The sequence below is a fragment of the Rana temporaria genome, chromosome 6 (assembly GCF_905171775.1).
Source record: "Rana temporaria chromosome 6, aRanTem1.1, whole genome shotgun sequence".
Taxonomy (NCBI): Eukaryota; Metazoa; Chordata; class Amphibia; order Anura; family Ranidae; genus Rana; species Rana temporaria.
In genome coordinates this window covers 155,692,583-155,719,226 of record NC_053494.1, presented here as the reverse complement: position 1 = coordinate 155,719,226, position 26,644 = coordinate 155,692,583, and the positions used below count along the sequence as shown (strand labels likewise).

At 41.0% G+C, this 26,644-nt stretch overlaps 1 protein-coding gene across 2 annotated transcripts in view; it reads left to right on the top strand.

The window, feature by feature from the left end:
- Positions 1-26,644, top strand: part of UBE2E3 (ubiquitin conjugating enzyme E2 E3) — a 91,085-nt gene that overhangs the window by 47,499 nt on the left and 16,942 nt on the right. For both annotated transcript variants that reach the window (XM_040357645.1, XM_040357644.1), the window contains exon 4: positions 26,146-26,278. In XM_040357645.1, the coding sequence (XP_040213579.1) occupies positions 26,146-26,278 (133 nt within the window). The remainder of the gene's footprint in view (positions 1-26,145; positions 26,279-26,644) is intronic.

The following is a 26,644-nucleotide window of genomic DNA, read 5'->3' as shown; positions in this document are numbered from 1 at the left end:
TAAGCAGTAATTGAATATTATTAAAAATCGCCTTTTCTTTTCAATCTGCTGCACTGTAATGTTCTGTAAAATGCAATATGGCTACCTGGAGGTATTCTGTCTACATAACACCCCTCAGAAATGTCATTTCCTGCTTGTGTGATTGGTGCATTGATGTTCCCAGAAGTCTGCTCTAAGATATATGTCAGATTTGAGCATCCCCTGTAACACAAATGTCATTTTTGGCCTCATACACTCAAAGGGAAATAATGTCTAAAGGGATGCAGACCCTGCAGGTGCAGCAGTTGATTGATAATTATAAAATCACTCCGATACAGTTTCACTGAGCACAGGGACACAAGCAGCCATTTCTTCAGAATAACAAAAAGTAGGCATCTGCAACATTGTTTGTTAAAATCCCTGCAATGTATACAGATTGCCCAAAGGGGAATGTATTTTCTCAATAAAAGTTATTTCTTTTAAAAAGTCAACAATTCACACAAAGGGGCTTTTTCAAATGTGTGTCTACCTTTTTCTCAGCTCTTGCCCATGGTGCAAAGTGAGGGTGATGTCATTCTTCTGGTGAGATCTGGGGAGTGTTTAGTACTCCAAAATCTTGCTAATTATCTCCAGGATAGTGCTGCACATTTTTCCTCAAGAGATTGAGAGTGATGAGCAATCCTTTAGCCCTGGTTCACACTGGGTACGATTTGGAACGATTTGAGATGCGATTTGACATGTCAAATCGCATCTCAAATTGGCGGCAATTGTCGGCAATGGCACTGTCCTAATCAGTGCGACGCCGCATCTGCGATTTCAAAAAGTAGTTCCTGTACTACTTTTTGCGATTTTGGGCCGCGATTTACATTAAATTGCGGCCAAAATCGCGGTAAAATCGCGCATTTTTCCACGATTTTGAATTCGCAGCAGTGTGAACCTAGGCTCAGTCTATGTTCTCATCCTATGTGGTGTGTTTTCTTTTTTTTGTGTGCGTTTTGCAGCTTTCAGAAATGCACCACTGTCCATTTTTAACATGGTTTCCTATGGTACACATTCACATCTATGCATTTTTTCAGCCGATGTGTTTTTGGAAAGGGTTGGCATTTGGAAATGCAAAACATAAACCTCATGCAAAAACGTATCAACATTGCATGTTCTAAAATGCGCCACAAAACTGCCTCAACAGCCTGGATGTGAACCTAGCCTTAAAGGGTCACTAAAGGAAAAACATTTTTTTGCTGAAATGACTGTTTACAGGGTATAGAGACATAATAGTTAACTGATTCCTTTTAAAAATGAATAAAAATAGATACAAACCAATCATATAATGTACCTACAGTTTAGTTTTTGCTGTTGTTTCCTGGTTCTCTGATGTACAGAGACAAAGAGCCAATAGAGGGCAGTGATGGTTTGTAAAACGAAACTGGATTGGTGCTGAGGAGTTTTAGACACACAGTAATCACACCTCCTTGATTAGTCACCACAGTGAGAAATCTCCCAGTACTGTGGTGATCAGGAAACAGACAACCAGGAAGTGTCCAGAACAGAGAGGAATTACAGCAACATCAAAGTAAAAACGAACAATGAGGACATGAAACCAGGACTGCAGTAAGGTAAAGGAAGCTATTTTAGCTAAAAAAAAAAAAGATAAATTCCTTTAGTGACCCTTTAATCCTGTGAGATTGCCACCTATCTGTTTTTTATTTTTACTTTATTTGCTTCCTCCTTAATAAGGATTTGGGTGAACCCATATAAAACTGACCTTGCATTGCTTTAAGAGGCAAGTTTTTTGTTTTGTAGGGTTGATCTTAAATTGCATGATGACACAATATTTTGTTCCTGCACTCAGACTAAAAGATTTTTCTTTTCACGCTAGCAGTGCTTGCATTGTAATTGCAGTTTGATTGAGTTTTTGTCCTCCAATAAAGCAGTCTGCTGCAGTGTTCTATTTTGTAATTATTCTCCACTAGCTTAAATTTTCCTTCTAAATCTTTGTCAGTGTTTTCACGGTGTGAATAAACAACCAATAAACATAGTCAAACCCCAGACAGATCATAATGGCAAAACACGCCTTCTGCTAGCATAGCTCCGTTATTGACTGGTCGATAAAACTTCTGCATGTAATAAATCTGCTGTTTTAGCGGCATGGTGATAAGCGGCTCATCAATAGAATTTGACAGCTTTTAATCTTTGCCTTTCTTATGTGAAAGGCTATAGCTTATTAGATTGTGAAACAGATCTTTATGTATGCCAGGTTTGCTTTATATTAACATCACTCCATTATCGGGTTGCAAGAAGGCTGCCAAAATAGCACCATATACCGTCTAGCGGAGTGACATCAAGGCCTTGTCTTTCCCCTTGGACGTGTTCCAGGTCCTTAATTGAAGTCCTGTTTTCTGTATGTCAGTTGACAATTGTGTGACAGTAAGCAAATATTTAAAAAAAAAATAGAAGCTGAACTGCAGGTTGTTAATCGTGTTTAGTGTGTGCTGTGTGGAATGTTAAAAATGGGTGTAGAGGATACTAACCAAAATGTGGTTTCCTAAGATCGCATGTTTACTACCTTCTACAGATGACTTCATATTGATATATGGGTGACCTATATAGTAGATGTAACTCAAATTCCAGGTTATTGACCCTTAAAGTGGAGTTTCCATCCCAATTTTTTTTTTCATTATTGTGCTCATTAGACCTAAAAAAGAAAAAATAATGTTTTACTCATCTGGAAATGCCTGTTGCTATGCAGTCCCACGAAATCTGCCTTTGTAATCACCTAGGATCCTGACATCATCTCCCTCTAATGCTCCTGGGAAATGTGTCATCATTTCCCAGGATACAGTGCGCTACCCAATTATCACTCCCCATCCAAGACTTCCAGAAAGTAAGTGCTTGTGGGCTTCACAATGCCCACAAGCAAAATGACAACGGTGTGGACATAGTTTATAAAACTATCTTTTTTGAATAACTATGCGGAGCGGCGGTGGATTGTAAAATAGTAAGTGACCGGATTTATATTATAAAAACGCATGATGAAAGGACATACATTTAAAAAATGCTTATTGTGGTTGGAACCCCGCTTTTAACAAGAATTTTGGCAAAGAATATTCCAGATTCCGATCTGCCATTTTTTTTGTTTTGTTACACCTTGGTACAGACTAGGGGTGTCAAATTTAAATGGTGCATCGCGATTCGGGTGTCCCCGATGCATGCGACTGTATTAATCGATGTCTGGCCCCGCCCCTCCCGGGAGAGCGCTCCGTTCAGACTTTACTTTGTGTCTTGTGTTTGTATTAGCTGCGCTCATGTGACTGACTGCCCGGCCCGCCTCTCTCACGTCTCGCGTCTCTCCTGGCGTCAGCCCCGCCCACTGACTGTAACGATCAGATCAGTAGAAAGGCTGACGTCAGGAGAGACGTGAGAGCATGATGGAGAGAGGTGGGCTGGGCCGGGCAGTCAGTCACATGAGTGCGGCTAATACAAACACCCTGCTGATGCTGACGAGCTGGCATGGAGATCGGGGGATGGTGAGTAGGCAGATCGCCCATCTCATTACCACCTGCAATGCCTGCAATGACACAAGTAATGTGCACCACAGTCACCCTATTTCCTGGATTGTGTAGGATAGGCACTGAGTCACATCACTTCATCATCGTTTGTATGCAGATGTATCTGTGATTGCACAAGCTAACTTTTGACCACTTGTTTTACCCACCTGGTCTATACATCAGATCACTTTGGAGTTGTGGGACATATCAGCTTAATTGTCTCCAGTTCTGCTATGCATTTTTCTTTCCCTATGGAATGAGGAATTTTTTTTTATCTTATTTACATAATTTTTTTCACTTGTTTGTATAAGCCTTATTGTTATATATCATTAGGTATCACTATACTTTACTCCATTTGCTGTTACCCTAGTGTATACCCACGGGGGGGCATTACACCCAGCTTTTTGCTGGCCTGCACAGGATCCTGTCAGTTCACTGAGATCACCTATCACAATACTTTACACATGTATTCCTATTATATCACTATTATATGATAGCCCAGGCTCAGTAACTTCTTGTGGCACATTTATTATTAAAAGGGTGCACACTATAAGAAAATCAGGCAAATGTATTTTCCTCTTTGTTCCCTCCAATCATCCTCTGTGCGCAGAACAGCATGTAAGTACAGAGGAGGAGAGGGTGCTGTGATCTGGGGACACCGGGGGGGGGGGGGGGTACGGTCATTTCGTGGAATCTGATGTGTCACCTGTGATAAGTCATTGTCACTGCAGGCAGGGACTGGGCTGGGACTGGAGGAGAAATATAGACCATCTCCTGTATTATGTCCGCAGTCTCTGATCATCTCCTGTATTATGTCCGCAGTCTCTGATCATCTCCTGTACAATGTCTGCAGTCTCTGATCATCTCCTGTACAATGTCTGCAGTCTCTGATCATCTCCTTTAGTATTTTGGGGGAGAGCCATGCGCACTTACGCTGCAATCGTGATGCATCGTGGAATCAAATCGAATCGTGGACTTGATAATCGTAAACGCATTGAATCGTGAGACCGGTGAAGATGCGCAGCCCTAGTACAGACTGTTGGATTGTAAAAAAATATTGTACTTTTTTTTTATATTCCTAGCTGAAAAGGTTCCTTGTGTTTTGATCTCTGAGATACTCAAAGGGGTTGTAAAGACAAAAATATTTTCCTCTTAAATTAAAGTCTGACAGTAGCTGATAAGGTAAAAAATAATTTTGCATTATAACTAGTTTGATACCTGTTGAAATCGAGCTGTTTTATTCACCTCCGTCACTCCTGAATTGTTCTCACTGACTTCCTGGTTTGCGGTGCGCATTCAAGCATTCAATCTTGCTACATCACGGCCTAATGGGAACTACAGTTCCCATTAGGCTTTGCCTCCATGCCTGTGAGGGATAAGAGAGCATCTTCATGCAGGGCTGTAGTCCTAGGGAGGGGGTGAGCACATTCTGCTTTCCACCATGCAAAACGGCTCAGATTCGGCGCATGTTCTGGTGTGAACCGAACGGGGGGGGGGGGGGGGGTGTTCAGCTCATCACTAGCAAGTGTTTGTATACAGGGACACAAAATTCATCGCTTTCCCTATGTCAGACTGGAAGATGCTTTGTTTACATTGGCAGATCTCAGTTCTGCATGTTACCGATAATTGGTGGGTGACTGCAGACGTCCAATGCACGGCACCCGCAGATTGGCTTCTGCTGTGCGCTTTACCCCTGCAGAAGTGCAAAATCGCCTGTGTGTGTGTGTGTATATATAGGAGAGACACCCTGTAGCAGTAAAACTGCTATTGGTAGTGGTTTAGGTGGTTAATGTTCAGTCCCCCCAGATCACCTACATTCATGTGTGTTATAATGCAACCTAGATGTGTTGCGTTATTTGAAAGACTCCTTTTCAATGTATATGTATGGCACACTGCAGATCACAGTGCCGACATTCAGAACTTTGGTGCAATACAAAGGAATGAAATGCATTAATGTGAACAAAAGGCAATAAGTGTTTTCATCTCTGAGTTTTGCCTGCACTGGAAAATGAAATCAAATATTAGGCGGTGTATCTAAGCCCCTACTAAGTACAATTTTGATTTAGTGGTCAGATTGGTAAAGCTATACCTTCCACTCACAGGAGAATTGAAGGTTGTCTTCCCTTCTGGTTAAAGGGTCACCTAAAGGAATTTCTTTTTTTTAGCCAAGTGGCTTCCTTTACCTTACTGCAGTCATGTCCTTATTGTTCGTTTTTGCTCTGATGTTGCTTTAATTCTTCTCTGTTTTGGACACTTCCTGGTTGTCTGTTTCCTGATGACCACAGTACTGGGAGATTCTAGTTTCATTTTCCAAACCATCACTGCTCTATGCACACAGGCAGGATAACATGCAAAAACGAAACTAGAGGTACATTATATGATTGATTTTTATCTATTTTTAATCAATTTTAAAAGGAATCGGTTAACTATTATGTCTCCATACCCTGTAAACAGTCATTTCAGCAAAAAAAATGTTTTCCTTTACAACTCCTTTAAGTAATGTGTCTTTTTATGATGACACTATTAGGTAACAGGTTGTATCTTCATGGTTTGATGTAGAGCATACATGCCTTCAAAAGGCCAGACCACTGAAAGCGGCTGTCTTGCTAATTTTAATTAGAGGATTTCTCAAGATGGAAGCTTTGTCATAATAATGGGGATTAACGTTGAGTGTTTTAGATATGAAGGCTATAAAACGTAGTGAATAGCAGCGGAATGATTGATATATTTTATTCTCAAGAAATTGCTTCAAGTAGTCAGTGAAGCATTAACATCACTAATCCTTTATGATTTTCTTTCTTTAAATAAAAAAAAAAAAAAATACATCATTTTTACTTGTTTAACCAAGGAAAGGCCCATTTTTAATCTGGAATGGTTTGTGGATTTTCATTGTAGATATGAGCCCAATTTTTACATAGTAATACGCTCCATAATCTCCATAATGTGCATATCATTCATCTTAATGAGTTACTTAATCACTTCCTAGAAGCACTATGTCAAGGTCATTAGGAATCCGTTTTTCTCCGTGGCATTATCTGGTGTATTTTTAAACCTAATAAGTCACATTTTAATGGTGAAATGTATAACACGTTACTGAAACCCAGCACTAAATATTTTCTTTTAACAAGTGTTCATATTTCATTCTCCGAGTGATTTGAGGCCCCAAGAGTCTCTTATTATTTTCAAGAGAAAAGTCCCGCTGTGATATGGCAACTTTCCCTGCATTTGGAAAATCAAATAATAGAAAACATAATATAGCCTAATTAGAGCTGAACGGTGCTCTGGAATGGAATGCAAATAGACGGCTCTGTGACCGCAGTCTTTATACAGTGCAAACTTGGTGCAGTCAGTTAAGTGGGAGATCAAGCGAGTTGTCACTGTTCCAGTATACATGCTTAATAGGTGAATAACCATTTTAAATTATATACACATTTGAAGAAGGTATTTTAAGAGCATTGTTTTCTTCTCACTTTTCTGTACATTATTTTCTTTGGGGAAGACCTAAAATTTATATTTATTTACAGTCATTCTGTCATGACAGAAATATGGAGGCCACCATTGCTGAGATCCTCCTGATTTTTTTTTTTTTTCCATAAAATTTTTATTCAATATAAAACCGAAAAACATACATGTCAAAGATATAGACACCAGATGGTATACAAATAGAAAAACATGGAAGGTGCCAAAAACAGGATATGACATGAGATTTTAGACAAAGTAAAAGACCACAACCAAAATATATGGTTCTACAGTAGCATAACCGAGCGGAGGATCACACTTTCTATTCTCCCCACACTTTCTATTCACTGATGGGCGTTGATGAGCCTGCACTCAAAAGCCTGTCACCACAGGAAAGTCAGGTTATCAGCTTTCCTCCGACACTGACATCACCTAGGACAGGAAATGCCAATAACCACCATTTGTTGGCATGTAATTAACTGTGATTGGACACAGCTGATCACGTGGTAAATGGCTCATGTCATCACCACTTCACCGCGATTGGTGTTGCACTGTGTCTAAGGGACACTGCACACCAAAAATGGGAGGGTGTCATATGACATCCTCCCAGAACATGAGCGGTCCTGCCTTTTCTTTCATTTTTTACAATGTGGCAGGCGGGAAGCAGTTAAAGCCACATGATCAGCATGAAAGTTGGGTAACTCAGGTGACCTGAGCTGCAAAATTCTCATGTATTGTAGTTATCGATATTTATCCGTATATAATCAAGGGCACAAGTACCAAAAGACTTCTGTTCTACATGGACCAAAGAGAGAGGTATACTGACTGGCTACAACACTTGTAAGTGTAGAGATTTTCATACAGTGCTGCAGTAAACACAGGATTGTTTGGGGTTGGGCTTTGGTGCTGTGTGTTTTGTGTAATGCACACTTTGTCCTCAGCTAGGGGTGTGCATGCAAGGGTTTCACTATGTAGGTCCCCCTACCGACGATATACGTCGGCAGAATGGCACGGCTGGGCACAATCGCGTACCTGTATCTTTAAGGCCGTGGGCACGCTCGTGAAACGGTCTGAAGCTCCATGCCCGTGGGACCCGATCGCCACCGGTGTCCCGCGATCGGTCACTGGAGCTAAAGAACGGGGAGAGGTATGTAAACACACCTTCCCCATTCTTCATTGTGGCAGTGATCATCTGTTCCCTGATATAGGGAAAGACGATCACTGACGTCACACGTCCAGCCCTGCCCCCGACAGTTACAACACATATGAGGTCACACTTAACCCCTACAGTGCACCCTAGTGGTCAACTCCTGAACTGCAATTGTAATTTTCACAGTAATCTGTGCATTTTTATAACACTTTTTGCTGTGAAAATGACAATGGTCCCAAAAATTTGTCAATTGTCTGATGTGTCCGCCATAATGTCGCAGTCACGAAAAAAAACGCTGATCGCCGCCATTAGTAGTAAAATAAAAATAAAAAATTATGAATAAAAATGCAATAAAACTATCCCCTATTTTGTAAACGCTATACATTTTGCGCAAACCAATCGATAAACGCCTATTGCGATATTTTTTTCATCTTCTTTATTTTTGGTAAAACAAAAAAAAAAAAAGGTAGAATAATACATATCGGCCTAAACTGAGGGGGGGAATATATTTTTGGGGGATATTTATTATAGCAAAAAGTTAAAATATTGAATTTTTTTTTCAAAATTGTCGCTCTATTTTTGTTTATAGCGCAAAAAATAAAAACCGCAGAGGTGATCAAATACCACCAAAAGAAAGCTCTATTTGTGGGGGAAAAAGGACGCCAATTTTGTTTGGGAGCCACGTTACACGACCGTGCAATTGTCAATTAAATTGACACAGTGCCGAATCGCAAAAAGGGGCAAGGTCCTTAACCTGCATAATGGTCCAGGTCTTAAGTGGTTAAGGACGGACAACTACACTTTCCGGGTTTGATCAGCAAGACTGGCCTTCGTATTTCTCTCTATAGATTACAGAATGTTGTGTTTTGTTACTGTAGGGCAGGCCTCGACAAAATCCAGGTCGCAATTGTGACCCGACGCCGCAAAGCCGCGACCTCAATTACCGGCCGTCGCGGGCCCACCACCAGGATCCTGTCTCCGTGCTCCCCCACCGCGCGATCGCGACGGCCGGTAATTTAGGCTGCGGCTTTGCAGCCTTGTGAAGGCCTAAGCTGCCTTCTGTGACCTGGAGCCATCTGGTGGTGGCCGTTGGCATTACAGGTAAAACGGCAGTTCTAATGTGTGTTTTTGCTGTTTTCATTGCCATCTCCTTCCCTCTAATTAGAACCCCCAAACATTATGTATATTTTTATTCCATCACCCTAAAGAATTAAATGGCGATCGTTGCAATACTTTCTGTCACACCGTATTTGCGCAGCGGTCTTACAAGCGCACTTTTTTGGGGAAAAAATACACTTTTTTTTCATTTAAAAAATAAGACGACAGTAAAGTTATCCCAATTTTTTTTTTTTATATTGTGAAAGATAATGTTATGCCGAGTAAATTGATACCCTGTTAACATGTCACGCTCCAAAATTGCGTCCGCTCGTGGAATGCCGACAAACTTTTACCCTTTAAAATCTCCATAGGCGACGTTTAAAAAATTCTACAAGTTGCATGTTTTGAGTTAGAGGAGGTCTAGAGCTAGAATTATTGCTCTCGCTCGAACGATCGCGGCAATACCTCACGTGTGGTTTGAATACCGTTTACATATGCGGTCGCTACTCACGTATGTGTTCGCTTCTGTGCAAAAGCTTGGCGGGACGGGCGCGTTTTCTGGCTCCTGGGCCAGATTCTCTAAGAATCTGCGTTGGCGTAGTGTAAGCCATTTACACTACGCCACCGCAACTTACAGGAGCAAGTGCCGTATTCCCCAAACACTTGCTCCGTAATTTGCGGCGGCGTAGTGTAAATGGCCCAGCGTATGGCTACGTAATTCGAAGGGGGCAGCTTGCATTCAAATTAAGCGTGCCCCACGCCGATTGAACTGCGCATGCGCCAGGCTGAAAAATAGCCCAGTGCGCATGCTCCAGCTCACGACGGAAAACGTCAATGACTCTGACGTGTGCGTCATTGACGTAAAGTCGTATTCAAGAACGACTTAGGAAAACGACGTAACCGACGAAAAAAGACGACGTGGACCCGACGCCATACTTAACATGGCATACGGCAGACTGGCGTGAGGTTACCCCTCGTATAGCAGGGGTAACCTTACGCTTACGGAAACGACGTAAGCGACGAGTACGCGACGCAAATTCGTTCGGGAATCGGCGTATCGGGCTCATTTGCATAGTCAAATGAGACCTCAACGCCACCTAGCGGCCGGCGTTGCATTACATCTAAGATCTGACGGTGTAAGTGACTTACACCTGTCGGATCTTGGCCGTATCTATGCGAAAATGATTCCAGGAATCACTCGCATAGATACCCGGGCTCAGAAACAGAGATACGACGGTGTTTCCTGAGATACACCGTCGTAACTCTTCTGAGAATCTGGCCATCTAACTTTTTTTAGCTGGCTCCTAGATTCCAATCAAATTTGTCAAACCCTGCTGTAGGGAATGTCTGTCACTTTAATGGTACGGTGAACTCCACCCCAGACACTTGTCAGCAGGAAACAAATGATTGATTAGAAGTGAGGGTTTGTGTGTCATTTGGGAATCGTTCATGAAATCCTTTCAAATAAGTCACTGATCGTTGTCTTTGTGAAAATGAACACAAAGGAGTCCATGGGTTGGGCTAATGTAGCACCCAATTAAACTAATACTGTAGCCCAACCAAAAAAGCAGGGTGATTTTGAACTAAAATTTATGCTGACACTTATCGATTTTGTCCATTTACAGTCAGAATGGTAAGGATGTGGAACTCCCTTCCACAAAGTCCTATCTAGGTCTATGCAGATATCACAAAAAGTGATGATCGGGTAGAAATTTGCCAATCCTAAAATAAGACATTGGAGCATTGAGACCCGCTGTAATACTAGGCCAGTGATGGCGGTGTATACCTTCCTCTTTTCTTTAGCGTGTCAGTCATTGCTTACACTGAAATTTTCCAACAAAATTGTATTTTCTCTATGCAATAATGTTCTGGCAGCCGGGGAACCTTGCGGTCCCCCTCTGGGGAGGTCACACAAGGCCTGATCTCTTCAGAAATGGCTAAAATCAAGAGAATTGCTTGTTATGTTCGTTTGCGGCCAGCCATGTTCTTAGAGCTGGTTGTATGCCTTTCCCCAATGGGAAGGCACTTGCGAGATCTTAATTTACCCTACATGCATATTCTCTAGTCAGTGTATGTTGGGCGAATTACCCTTTTCCTTATAGGCATTACAGTATGTCATCTCATCTATAAATCGGCAGAATGCTATGGCTACTACTACTAGGTTTTCGCTCTAGCACCGGGATCTCCAAACTACAACCCTTCAGCTGTTGCGGAACTACACGTCCCATGAGGCATTTTTTCATTTCTGACATTCACAGACATGACTAAGCATGATGGGAATTGTAGTTCCTGAAAACTGGAGGGCCATAGTTGGGAGACCCCTGTCAGATCACTCTGGCCTATGCCCCAGACATGGCAAGATCATTGCCTGATTTCGGTGAGAGAATTCACATGCTTTACCATTCGCTTCCATTAATGCCTTCATTTACATGTTTCTGTCATGTAATATAAAGAGATAATAAATGCAGCATGAGATAAATCACTTTTCTGTTTTGTCATGGCGATTACACATGCGTTTGTCAGTGCAGACAATGAAATGTTATTTAAAGTCCCCTACTTTCATCAGGTTACAAGTTTGACACTTTCTGCTGCAAACGCAACACATTGCTTTCTGTGATAAACGGGGTGATTAGGTTTTTATGGATTAAAGGCTGTGCAGGAAGTTCCTCTTTAATAGATAATTCCACAAAGGGCACATTGTTATAATCCTTGGCACTTTTGGTACTTCAGTCAGTACAAATATTTCTGTGCATAGAAAAAATTGTGTTTTATGTTTTGTAGCCTTAAGGCTGGGTTTACACTATTGCAAATTGGATGTGAGTTTCCCTGCATCCAATTCGCAATGCAGTCGAGAGTGACCTTCTCTCAATGGAGCCGGTTCACACATCTCCAGGACGGCTGCAGACCGAATTCGGACCTAATACGGTAAACAGGGACGCACCGGACCCCTGCTGTGAGCCATTCTGCACGGCAGTGTGAACCCAGCTTAAACCTTTTTGTTGGATTTTCCTCATTGCATGGCTATTATATGGGAACTAGAATTTTCACCTTTTTTTTTTTTTTCCTGCATATACCAGGTTTTACCAGCAGAGGGAGCTATGATTGCCTCCAGTTCTATTTTCTGGTTGTGTGTGCCTTCACTATATTGTCAAAAGTATTGGGACGCCTGTCTTTACACACATGCACTTTAATGACGTCCATAAAGACATGAATGAGCAAGTTTGGGGTGGAGGGACTTGACTGGCCTGCAGGGAGTCCTAACCTCAATCTGATAGAACACCTTTGGGATGAATTAGGGTGGAGACTGCAAGCCAGGCCTTATCGTCCAACATCAGTGCCTGACCTCACAAATGCGCTTCTGGAAAAATTGTCAAACACTCCTAAACTTTGTGGACAGGCTTTCCAGAAGAATTGAAGTAGTTATAGTGGCAAAGGATGGGCCAAATCAATATTGAACACTACATACTACATACATACTAAGACTGGGATGTGTGTTAGAGCTGCACGATTCTGGCTAAAATCAGAATCACAATTTTTTGCTTAGAAGATGGATCACGATTCTCGCGGCATAACATCTTTCACATTAAAACAAAACCACAAAAAAATTGGGCTAACTTTACTGTTTCGTTTTTTTTATTCATTGAAGTGTATTTTTTTCCCCAAAAAATTGCATTTGCAAGACCGCTGGGCAAATACCATGTGACATAAATTATTGCAGCAATTGCCATTTTATTCCCTAGGGTCTCTGCTAAATATATATATATATATATATATATATATATATATATATATATATATATATATATATATATATATATATATAATGTTTGGGGGTTCCAAGTAATTTTCTAGCAAAAAATACTGATCTTTAACTTGAGAAACCAGTGTCGGGAAAAGATTTGGACTTTAAGTGGTTAAACTTCCTGCAGTTACACACAGAAGTTTTGATCTAAGAAGAAAGTTGGTTACAATGTTTCATGTTACAAACTTGGCAGACTGCCCAGATTTTTTCTTTACACACAGAAGTTTATCCCTTTGATCCAAAAAGGAAGCGATAGTTGCAATGTTAAGAACTTGCCCAGATATTTTCTTTTGACAGCTGAGTGAGCAGATAAGTTTCTCTACTTGTTATATGAAAGAATCATCAAACTCTGCATTTCAGATCATCGGGAGGGGGGGCGAAATCGAGATCACAATTTTTTTAGCGATTATTTGTGCAGCTCTAGTGTGTGCACAATTATTTTGTATTAAATTGTATTTATCTGCACTGTCCCCTTTAATATTGTAAAGTTCGGGAGATTCCCCTGTAGGCCTATAAATAAATATATCTTTCTATGGATATTTTTTTTTTAGCTGCAAAATGGTGCAGCATTTCTATGTTACAGCTGACCTCTGATCCTATAGGAACAGGAGTGGCCTGTCCATTATGGGCGACTCCACCTCCTATCCATTTTATCCATGCTTCTGGCCCCTTTCATGATGCCGGGCGCATGAATTACAGTGGCAGGGTGTTTTTTTTTTTTTGTTTTGTTTTTTTTTAGATTTAAAATAGGGTGGGTTCCGGGCGCAGAACATTGCGCTCGGAGCTCACCCAGGTGTGTTGAGAATAGCGACGGAATATACTGAATCGCCTTTCTGCCAATCGGGAAACATTTCCTGATTTGGCTGAAAGGAGAAGCATTTCAATTGGCCTAGGAGGAGGAGGGAGGAGACGCACGGCGGAAGTCGCCGTTATACCAAGAAGGATTTACCACCAGCCGTCACTGTATATGAATATAAAGGGTTCACTTCAAGCATGGTCTATAGTAGCTTGGCCATGTCTTGTCACAGCTGTGCTAGTGGTAGGAGGACGTTTCCCCTTCCCAGACAGAAGTGGAACCTTGAAACTTCCAATGGAGTTTTGGCTCTTCTTTGTAAATAGAAAGCGCACTGTATGTATTTTTGCCCAAAAAATTGCATTGCAAAAAAAACGCGTATGCGCATAAACCCTGGCACTCATGTTTACACGCGCATGGGCACATTTCTCAAAACTGAAGATGTTACGTTTAATGTGAATGCTGGAGTTGACTCGTGTATAGCCGTGTACAATATTTTCTTTTTTAATGCATGCCTAAGGGCAATTAGATGTTGCGGCTGCAACTCTTGGGCAAAACTACAGCTACAATTTACACTGTACGCCCATACACTGTAAACACAACTGTGTGTAAAAGCCCTTATGTGTATTTATCTAAAACATTGCTTGTCCTGATAATTCTACCTTAAAGCGGAGTTCCAACCACAATTATCATTTTTTTAAATGTATGTCCTTTCATCCTGCGTTTTTATAATATAAATCTGGTCACTTACTATTTTACAATCCGCCGCCGATCCGCATAGATATTCAAAAAAGATAGTTTATAAAACTATATCTACACCGTTGTCATTTTGCTTGTGGCCATTGTGAAGCCTACAGGCACTTACTTCCTGGAAGTCTTTTTGAAACTTTTAAATCGATGGGTTTAGTTCCGCTTTATGATTAACTGCTGCTCAGGGGTTCTGGGCTTCAGCAAAATGGCAGCCTCCAGCTAGAATAAACAGGAGCAACCTCCCCAGCTCCTTCCTGACATTATATAGAAAGTGAAGACTAGGTGGGAATTTTATGCAACTAAAAAATATCGGTTTAAAAATTCCTTAACTTTTTAAAATATGCTATGTGAATAGTAACCTGTCACAGATAAATAAAATGGGCGTTATCACATTTTTGCTGTAAATGTGGAAATACACTTTAAAGCCCAAATCCAAGGAGTGCAGATATACAAAAAAAAAAACATAGTTCTACTTAAAAAAAAATACATTATTTAAATGCAATTAGTATAAATAACTGAATTTTGGTTGACTTCAAACTTTTGCAATTCCCTGTACAAAAGCCTCATATTGGTAAAAGGAAGAGTGACACTGGGAGCCAATCAAATGTTCACATGTGCTGACCAGGAATATACATTATAACATCTGCATCTCAGTGCAGAATCCCTGAATTTCCATTTGGGGAGCACACACCATGGCGCATCACCGCCCTGTCACATGATCTTCAATGTCCAGGCTACAATTACTATTATTTTACAGGATTTATATAGCGCCAACAGTTTGCAAAGCGCTTTACACCATCAGGCAAGTCAGTACAGTTACAATACAATTCAATACAGGAGGGATAAGAGGGCCCTGCTCGTTAGAGCTTACAAACTAGAAGGGAGGGTCAAGTGGAACAAAGGGTAGTAGATGTGGGGGGGTGATCAGATGGACAAAATTCTTCTCTGAAGAGGAGGGTTTTCAGGGATCCTCTAAAAGCTAATAGAGAAGGGGAGAGACTGACAGATTGGGGTAAGAAGTTCCATAGGCTGGGAGAGGCTCTGGAAAAGTCCTGTAGACAAGCATGGGAGGTGGTGATGAGAAAGCTAGAGAGCAGAAGGTCTTGAGAAGAATGATTAGGTTGATATTTAGAGACTAGGTCAGTGATGTAGCTGGGGGCAGAGTTGTGGCTGGCTTTGTAGGTAATTGTTAGTATCTTGAATTTAATTTGTTAGGCGAGCGGAAGCCAGTGGAGGGATTGACAGAGAGGAGCAGCATAGACAGAGCGGTTGGTAAGGTGGATGAGTCTGGCAGCAGCATTCATGATGGACTGAAGGGGGGATAGAGTATGCAGCGGTAAGCCAATGAGAAGGGAGTTCCAGTAACCGAGATGAGAGATGACCAGGGAGTGAATTAAGAGCTTTGTTGTGTCATTGGTTAGAAAGGGGCGTATTTTGGAGATGTTGCGGAGGTTGAGGCAGCAAGATTTTTACAGTGATTGGACATGGGGCTTGAAGGACAGTTCAGAGTCCAGGATTACTCCTAGGACCTTGGCATGTGGGGATGGGCATATGGTTGTGCCATCAATTTTGACAGAGAGATCAGGGGAAGAGGCACGTGGGGGAGGAAAGATTATAAGTTCGGTTTTGGATAGATTGAGTTTTTGAGGAAGTGGTGTGACGTCCAAACTGATCTATCTGATAGTAAATTATTGATACATGAGGAGAATAAAGGGGCGAGTTGAGGTGCAGAGAAATAGATTTGAGTGTCGTCAGCGTAGAGATGGTATTGGAAGCAGTGGGAGGCAATAAGCTGACCCAGGGAGGAGGTGTAGATTGATAATAGGAGGGGTCCAAGAACAGAACCTTGGGAGACCTCAACAGAGAATGGAAGAGGAGAGGAGGAGGTAGAATTTTAAGTATCTGCATCCTGGCCAGTAAGGGAGCTAGATTAAGAAGATCAGAATATCCCTGCTCATTATAGTCACATTTACCGAGGCCCATGGGTAAGACTGCCTTTTATAAGCATTTTTTAATAATATATAGATTAGCAGTCAGCTTGCCGTCTAAGAGCAGACCTCTGCACATTCCTTTGCATATGAGGAAAGGGGGTGTGTGCCTTTCCTCCAATTGGCTGTATGTCAATAATACACACCCAGTGCTAACCAAAAACTTTAACACGAAGAGCACTTTCTAGAGGATATATACAGATGGAGACTGGAGATATACATGTACAACTTATATAGGGAGATTTATTTGATACCCGTGTATCTGCTGTTCACTTTCTTGGGTATATGTGAAGGTTTATATCTTTTTTTTTAAAGCGCTTGTAAAGCTTAAAAAATGTTGTTGTAAAATAACAAATCTGTTGTACACACCTGCTCTGTGCATTTCTTGAGCTTCAGCATCTAGGAGCAGAAAAAAAATGCTTTTTGTAATGTTTTTTTGGAGCGTTTTTTTCAGCAGAAAAACAAAAGCTGCATGCTTCTAAATGCTACAAACATGCTTTTTATGAGCTGTTTTTTCCCTTAAAGGGGTTGTAAAGACAAAAATATTTTCCTCTTAAATTAAAGTCTGACAGTAGCTGATAAAGTAAAAAGTAATGTTTTGCATTATAACTAGTTTGATACCTGTTGAAATCGAGCTGTTTTATTCACCTCCGTCACTCCTGAATCATTATTCTCACTGACTTCCTGGTTTGCGGTGCGCATTCATTCTTGCTACATCACGGCCTAATGGGAACTACAGTTCCCATTAGGCTTAGCCTCCATGCCTGTGAAGAGAGCATCTTCACGCAGGGCTGTAGTCATAGGGAGGGGGTGAGCACATTCTGCTTTCCACCATGCAAAACGGCTCAGATGCTGGTGGAAAGCAAAAAGAGGAGTGACAGGAAATGGCATTTTTAAACCTGGATTACTGTATTTTGGAGGTCAAAAAGAAAAAGAGGTAAGTGATATTTAAATGCTCTAGCTTACAGCAATCAATTGATCTAATAAAAAACAAACCTTTAGTGTTCCTTTTAATGTACTGTAAAAACACAAATAAAATGCTACTGTTCCCAAAAGCTACTAGAAACCGGCACAAAAATGCTATTGTAAGCATTTTTCAGCCAGCATTTTTTCCCTAGCTTTTTTTTGAGCTTATGTGCATGGAGCCTTAAAGGGTATGTATGTTAGGTTTCATATAGGTAAAAGTATTTCCAGCTATCAATTTTTAATCAAAAGTTATCAATCAATGTACAGCGATAATACCTGCCAAATTTTGGTTCCATTTATTTATAATTAGGAAGTATGGCTTCCGTTTGCAATACTCCATTTCAGGGTTTGACAAATTTGCTTGGAATCTAGGAGCCAGCTAAAAAAGTTAGGAGCCAGAAAACGCGCCCCATCCCGCCAAGCTCGCGCGCAGAAGCGAACACATACGTGAGTAGCGCCCACATATGTAAACGGTATTCAAACCACACATGTGAGGTATCGCTGCGATCGTTGGAGCGAGAGCAATAATTCTAGCCCTAGACCTCCTCTGTAACTCAAAACATGCAACCTGTAGAATTTTTTAAACGTCGCCTATTCATGTTGGGTATCAATTTACTCGACGTAACATTATCTTTCACAATATAAAAAAAATTGAGAACTTTTTTTTAATCAAAACAAGTGGGTATTTTTTCCCCAAAAAAGTGCGCTTGTAAGACCGCTGCGCAAATACGGTGTGACCGAAAGTATTGCAACGATCACCATTTTATTCTCTAGGGTGTTAGAATAAAAAAAAAAAATATATATATATATATATATATATATATATATATATATATATATATATATATATATATATATATATATATATATATATATATATATATATATAATATAATGTTTGGGGGATCTAATTGGAGGGAAGGAGATGGCAGTGAAAACAGTGAAGAAAACACATTCGAACTGCTGTTTTACTTGTAATGCACGAGGTCACAGAAGTAAGCTTGGGTCTTCATAAGTCTGCAAAGCCGCGGCTTCAATTACCGGCGGGGGCCAGGTCACAATTTCTTGTCGCAGTTGCGACCGGCCGCCCGGATATTGTCGAGCCCTGCTCCTTTTGCAGGGACTACAAGCAGCTGTGCTAGAGCACGGTGCACTGGAAGATTCTGACAGTCACCACTGTAAAGCTGTGATGTTCAGGCACTGCTGGAAAGCCTCCATGTCCACAGGAAGCCAATAGGAAAAGTCTACAGGATGTGCTTGGCACAGGAAGGGAAGACCTAAGCAAAGTGAGGGGAAAACTGTGTATTTTTGGAACAAAAAATAAAGCGGTCATATATAAAGTCGATGCTCTAGAAAAAAAAAAATATTTTGTGAGAATGTATTTTACCTTAAAATAGATCTTATGTGTTCTGTGAATAACAACATCAGTTCATGCAGGAGAATAGGTAGACTTATTGCCTCTCTGCTGCTCCATATATCTTACCTTTCCTCTATTGCTTTTTGGCAGCCTCTGTAAGTCTCTTCTGGGAATGTCATTGTCACGCGTACACCTAATGCAGGTTGTCAGGCACTATAACTGGCCTCTGTTTTTCACCCAAAGAAGCCCCCTTTCCAATAAGGCAAGCCCACCAGAATTTGGTTGCCCCCAAGTCTTAAAGACAATACTATAGTGCCTGGCTACTATGCCAGGGCATGCTCAAAATGAGGACAGCAAACTGGTACTTAAACCGAGCACAGTGAACCGATACTTGCAGTTGGCAGACTGGTAAATAGCAGTCCTGGTTTAAGGTAAGGTTGAGTTCTGAGCATAGTCGATATCTGACCTGAGGTTGTCCAAAAGAAAATCTAAACGAGCACGCACTGGAACTGGTCAGAAAAACAGGGAGCTTGAAGCACGTGTTACACTATCACAAGCATGAGACTGCAGGTCTTCACCCAGAGACTGGCTACATCAATCACCTTCCAGGTGGACAGAAAGGGAGAATGCATCACAGCCAAAATCGGGATGCTGGAATGAGACCAGCAGCTATCAAGGAGCAGGAGCGCTTGCACACTCCTGACAGTCGGATCCCTGTTTACCTTGCCATGCAGTGACACGAGTAGCAGAGGATGAAATCACAGTGTATGTTGGTGAACACCCACCTGGGACCCTTCATAGTATCAAATGCTAAAGTCACTGAGGCTGCAGCAATAGAGCAAAGAAAAGGTAGGGGATGCGGGTCACCAGAGATGTCACTGGATGTGTCGTCCATTGATCATTCCTCCAGCTCTGTAACTTAAGATCTATACCGAGGAATGAGGGAAAAGTCTAACGGGACCAGAGTATTGATCTCACAGTTGCATTGCTTTGCTGGCTCCAATGCAAAAAGATAATAAAATAAAAAAATCCTTTATTTTTTTGGGTGCATTTTACTTTTGCAAAAGGTGCATGGTCCAAGACTGTCATCCTGATCCTGGATTTTAAGTAGGTCATCTCAAACATGCAGGGCCGTCTTTACCGCAGGGCAAATGGGGCAGGTGCCCTGGGCCCTGTCACTGTTGGGGGCCCAAAGCAACCCCCTTTGAAAAAAAAAAAAAAAAACATTTTTTTTTTTTTTTTTTTTTAGGGGTCCGGAGGCCCCCAGGGGCCCGGAGGACCCCAGGGCCCCAGATGGCAACCCCCCCTTTTTTTATTTATTTTTAAATTAAAAAAAAAAATTATATATTTTTATTAAACGGACAATTTTTTAATATATTTTTATTTTATTTTTTATTAAAGGGCCAATTTTTTTTTAGAGGTCTGGGGGTCCCCAGGGGCCCATAGTTCCCCAGGGCCCCGGATGACAACCCCCCTTTTTTATAAAAAAAATCTTTATATATATATATATATATATATATATATATATATATATATATATATATATATATATATATATATATATATATATATATATATATATATATGTTTATTATTATTATTATAGGACCCAGGGGTCCCCAGGGCCCCGGATGGCAACCCCCCTTATTTTTTATAAAAAACATTTTTTTTATATATTTTATTTCTTTTTTTTCTTTATATATATATATATATATATATATATATATATATATATATATATATATATATATATATATATATATATATTCTTTTTTTTTATTAAAGGGCTCAGAGTTCCCCAGGGCCCCATGTGGCAAACAACCTTTATTTTTTTTATAAATGTTTATTTTTGTTTATATATTTTTTTATTTATTTTTTATTTAAGGGCCCAGAGGTCCCCAGGGCCCTGGATGGCAACCCCCCCTTTTTTTTATAAATGTTTCTTTATATATATTTTTTATTAAAGGGCCCAGAGGTCCCGGATGGCAACCCCCTTTTTTTTGTAATTTATTTTTATTAAAAAAAAAATATTAAAGGGCCCAGAGGTCCCCAGGGCCCCAGATGGCAACCCCCTTTTTAAAATATATTTTTTATTTATTTTTTCTTTTTATTAAAGGGCCCAGAGGTCCCCAGGGCCCCGGATGGCTACACCCTTTTTTATATATATTTTTCTTTATTTCTTTCTTTATTTGTTTTTATTTGCGGCAGCCCCCCCCCTGCTTTATTAATTTTAGGCGGCAGCACCCCCCATCCCGGTTCTCTGCTCCAGGGGGCCCATGCCTGAAGCTGTGTAAGTGGCCTCATAATTCCTGATGGCGGCCCTGCCTCCCGTTAAGCCCCTGTGCTGCCCACAAATCAGGCTGAAAATCATCATCAGCGGCACGCAGCCAGTGACAGTACTGCTTCCCTTCCCAGTGTTTTAAAATGTACAGCACCCCTGGCTTCCCTTTAGACGTGCACTTCTCCCTTCCTGCCACTGGGTGCTGCTTGTATATAAAAGTGAATTAGAATGTGATTTTATAACATCCCCAGTTTGCTCTTCCCGAGGCTGACTTCTTCATGTCCTGCTCCTCAAGGTATGTCACTGTTTGCTAATCTATATTGTAAATTGAAGTTTTCTGTAGTGTGTGCCCAAAGTCTTTATAATATTTGATGATTCACTGCAGGTCTGGTCAGTGTTTTAAAAAGTTCCTCTATTTTACACATGGCATGGCATGGGGTCACAGCACCGTCTGTCCATTCTGCTTTAGCACCATGGGACCCCATGCCATGCCATGTGTAAAATAGAGGAACTCTTTAAATCACAGACCAGACCTGCAGTCCAGGCTGAGTAAAGCCTCAGAGCACATGTCATTACTGTCTGTATTTAACTGCTTGATGGGCTTATTTTGGGCCTGGCTGGTTCACATGTATGTGTTTTGGCGGCCCACATTTGCGCAGGCACAGCAGCCCATTCATTTGAATGGGCCGCCATGCCTGCGTTTCCTGCAAAGAAAAGTGCATGCCTCATGTAATAGGCTGCGCACACGGCACGCCTATGCCCATCAAGCACTGAAATACAGCACTGTCTGTCCATTCTGCTGTCTGCTGTGACTTATCTGCAGTTCCCGCACTGTCAAACTTGCTGCATTTTTAGATGTTTAGGTCACGCTTTTAAAAACACAGTGCGTTTGTGTGTGCAAGAACTGCAGGTAAGTAGCATGGTGCAAAAGCAGAATGGATTTCAAGGCAACTGTATTTTTAAAATGCTGAATGCACCTTTTTCTGCAGGAGACAAAGGCATGGCAGCCCATTCAAATCAATGGGCTGCTGTACCTGCACAAATGAGGACCGCCAAAACATACATGTGAACCAGCCAGGCCCAAAATAAGCTGGAGGGGGGCCCAAAAAAAATGTTTGCCCTGGGCCCAAACCATATTAAAGACGGCCCTGCAAACATGGCAGCATGATTGTTCCAGGTCAGTCTTGGTAGATAGAGAAACCATAACCAGAATGCCAGCCTTGAAACCTGTAGTTTTAATCTCAAGTCGGCAGGGGTGTCTCCCATAATTCTGTTCTCGTTTGTTTCCCTTTTTAATATAAGTTTTACCATTTTTTCATTGAATATATGTTCGCTAAATGAAGGTTATTTACATTTGGAGATTTTTTTTTTTTTTTTGTAGCGGTTAAATTTAAAATCAGACACGGTATGCAATATTAATCTGAAAATGCTCAGATAATCTAATGAGTCTAAATAGGCTGCATATCAGTGACGCTTCTTCATCTCCATTGAGCATATAGATGCCACCTTCAAAGGCTGACTTGCAGGTAAAGCTGGACATGAAATAAACTGCCAAATAAGATCTAGATGAAATGACAGGATATGCTTTGATTCAATGGAAATCCGAAGTCTAAGACATCGCTGCTATTTTAGAATAATTGAAGAAAATGATTCTGTTGCAGTTTTCACTTTATTAACAACTTCCCGTGCGGTCTATAGCAGAATGACGGCTGGGCGGTGGTTCAGTTATCCTTACTGGGCATCATATGACATCCAGCAGGATAACAACCACCAGGTATGCCACCCTAGACCACCAGGAAAATGCCAATCAGTGCCCATCCCCAATGCCTGCCAGTGTTAGTTATGCTTATCAGTGCCGCATACCAGTGCCCATCAGTGCAGCCTTTGAGTGCCCATTGGTGCTGTATATCGGTGCCGCCTACCAGTGCCACCTCATTGGTGCCGCCTTGTCAGTGCCGCCTTAACAGTGAAGGAGAAAACTTGCTTTTTTTCAACATTTTATAACGGAAACAAAAGAAAAATTATTTATTTTTTTTCAATTTTTTTTTTTTTCAAAAGTCTTTTTTATATTTTTAGAAAAAAAACGCAGAGGTGATTAAATACCACCAAAAGAAAGCTCTATTTGTGGTAACAGAAGGATAAAAATTCTGTTTGGGTACAGTGTAGCATGACCGCACAATTGCCATTTAACTGCTTGCCGGCTCTGCTGGGCGAGATCACTTAGATCTATGTCATCCCTCCGTTCAGCCGGAGGCGCGCATGCCCCCCCCTGATCCCGACGCGTGCGATCACCGCCGGGCAACCCGCGATCGCTCGTTACAGAGCGAGATCCGGGAGCTGTGTGTGTAAACACACAGCTCCCGGTCCTGTCGGGGGGGGAAATTACCTATCGTCTGTTCATACAATGTATGAACAGCGATTTGTCATTTCCCCATGTCAGTCCCACCCCCCTTCAGTTAGAACACACCCAGGGAACATGATTAACCTCTTCCCCTAGTGTTAACCCCTTCACTGCCAGTGGCATTTTTATAGTAATCAATGCATTTTTATAGCACTGCTCGCTATAAAAATGCCAATGGTCCCAAAAAAGTGTCTGAAGTGTCCGCCATAATGTCGCAGTACCGATTAAAAATCGCTGATCGCCGCCATTACTAGTAAAAATATATATGTAAAAAAAAATATATATATATATATATATATATATATATATATATATATATATATATATATATATATATATATATATATATATATATATATATATATATATATATATATATATATATATATATATATATATATATATATATATATATATATATATATATATATATATCTATCTTGGCAAATTACCTTCAAATGGGGTCTGTATTATTAAGATTTATTAAAGACCAACACCAAAAAAAAATTAAATAAATTCAAGCGGGGCCTCCTGTACTGCTTACCTTACACCTTGCTCCAGTAGGTTCCCTTTAGAGATGCAACCAACCAATTGTAAGCAATTAACCCTTGCAGTACAGCAGGGCCCACTGCAAGGGTGGATTTTTTTAATCTCTTGGAGTTGGCCTTTAAGGAAAACTGAGATCTAGATTATTCAATATAGGAAGAGTTGTCCATTGGTGCACTATGTTGAAAATATTATTAATCAGACTGGAGGTGGGAAAAGTAGCGTGGATTTGTAGAACTACAGGCCCTAAAAATTATTCAGTCTTTATATTCCTTCTAGTATGGCAGGGGTGGACAGATCATAAATGTAGGTGTGTCTCAGTAGACTATACAGCTGAACCCTGACCTGGAGTAGGGGGCATCCTGGACCAGAAGTTTTGGAGGACGACTCTTTAATCACCCCATGCAGGCAGAGCACCGCATGAGTTTCTAGGTGGCCACTGTAATGTTTACCTTGAATTCCGATATCCCCTCATACTAACCTCCACACTTTTCTTTATTTTTTTCTTATTCTTTTCTAAGATTGGTCCAGCCCTTGCCAAATATGTAGAGGTGACAGGCGGACCCTGCATAGGAGATACCATTAATGTGCTTACCTTTTAAATTATTGTACTGATCATGCCACATGTCTGGGTGAAATGTTACTAGGCACCCATCAGCTAGGTTGGTCCCCTTGCCATGTCTTGAGGATACCATATTAGATGTTCCTGTTATGCTTTTAAATTACCGTTTCTTCAATTCTTTTGTATGTTATTGGTAAGCTTATGTTGGGTTTTGACATGTGTGATCACCCTCTAGACCATGGGTCTTCAAACTATGGCCCTCCAGTTGTTCAGGAACTACAATTCTCATCATGCCTTGTTGTTCATGGAATATGTTCCCAATTTCATCTCATTGTTATATTGTTTAAAGCCTAGTACATACAAGGTGGAATGTCGGCCAGTTCAATAGAGACCCGTGCTGAAAATAGAAAAAAGGCCCATGTGTATGGCAGCCGTTTTCACGGAAGGATCCTGACCGAAAAGGTCTGCCAACCGGCTCCCTATCGGCGCTCTCAGCCAATGGCTGAAAGCCCTGACCAGAGTGTTCTGGCACCATGGGGGAGAGAGCCGCCCCCCAGTCAGAACACAATAGCACATCTGGGAGCACGCTGTACTAATAATCTGATTGTTGGTACGGCCGCTCTGACTTGAGCTGTTAATCAGAAAAAAAGCTAGATGTGTGTACGAGGCTTAAAGCGGAGCTCCACACTAAAGTGGAACTCCCGCTGATCGGAACCCCCCCCCCCCCTCCGGTGTCACATTTGAGACCTTTCAGGGGGGAGGGGGGTGCAGATACCTGTCTAAAGAGAGGTATTTGCACCCACTTCCGGCCACACAGTCACCTCCCATCCCCCCTCTGCTGCGGACGGCGCTAGACTCCAAGACAGGTAAGTGTCCTAATATTAAAAGTCAGCAGCTGCAGTATTTGTAGCTGCTGGCTTTTTATATTTTTTTTTTCAGCGGACATCCGCTTTAAGGGCTCATTTGCAAGTCAGTAGCTTAGAACTGGCAAATGCTTATATGAAAATAGTTCACAAGAAATACATTTTCCACCTTATTAGTATTTAAACTATTAGCTTTAGCTGTTTACCGCTTTCTGATTAAAGTATAATTTTATTTTTAAGATTAACCTTTTACCTAAATGACAGCCAGATATCATGACCGCTCAGCTCCACTATGTTCACAAACGGTAAAAGGGTGTAATACTTTTTCTGCAGAAAATGCTTTTTTGGGCTCACGTAAGTAATGACACAGGATTATTACTGAGCTTGTTGGATAGACCTTCAGGCAGCGATAGCTGATCAATGTCTGTTTGAACACTAATCCTTTTTTGGCACAGACGGAACCGAGAAAGATGTTTGAGTACAGGTCCACTTTAAATATTAGTCTCCAAAATGCTTTTATATTGGATGACTGCATTGGGGTATTTTGATGAATATGGAAAACTTTATAACATTTTTATTTTGTTTCTCTTTTTTTTTTTACACAGTGCCGGTCCTAAGGGAGACAACATATATGAATGGAGGTCAACGATTCTGGGACCCCCAGGATCTGTATATGAGGGAGGAGTATTTTTTTTGGATATCACGTTTTCTTCTGATTATCCTTTTAAGCCACCAAAGGTAAATCCTGAATGCTGCATTATTTGATCAAATGTTTATCTTGCAGTCTTGTAATCTCTGTGTAAAGTGATCTTATCTCTTGGAGTAGTTTGCTACTCTGGCAGCTTTTAAAAATACCAATATTGTAAATTATAACTAAAGTCATTCCTCATCCAGTGAAAAAAAACTTGGATAACGCAAAGTTTAATTTGTGTGCTTCAAACAGGAGGCTCCATTTTTTTTCTTATTTAACTAAGCCAGCACATTTTCAGCTGTAAATTTTAAAAGCAGCAGCAAGCCAAAGGTTTTAAGGAACTATGAAAATCTCCATAATAACAGTCCCGTGTCTTGGATCAGTAACACTGAAATTCTTATTGCCAGTAATAC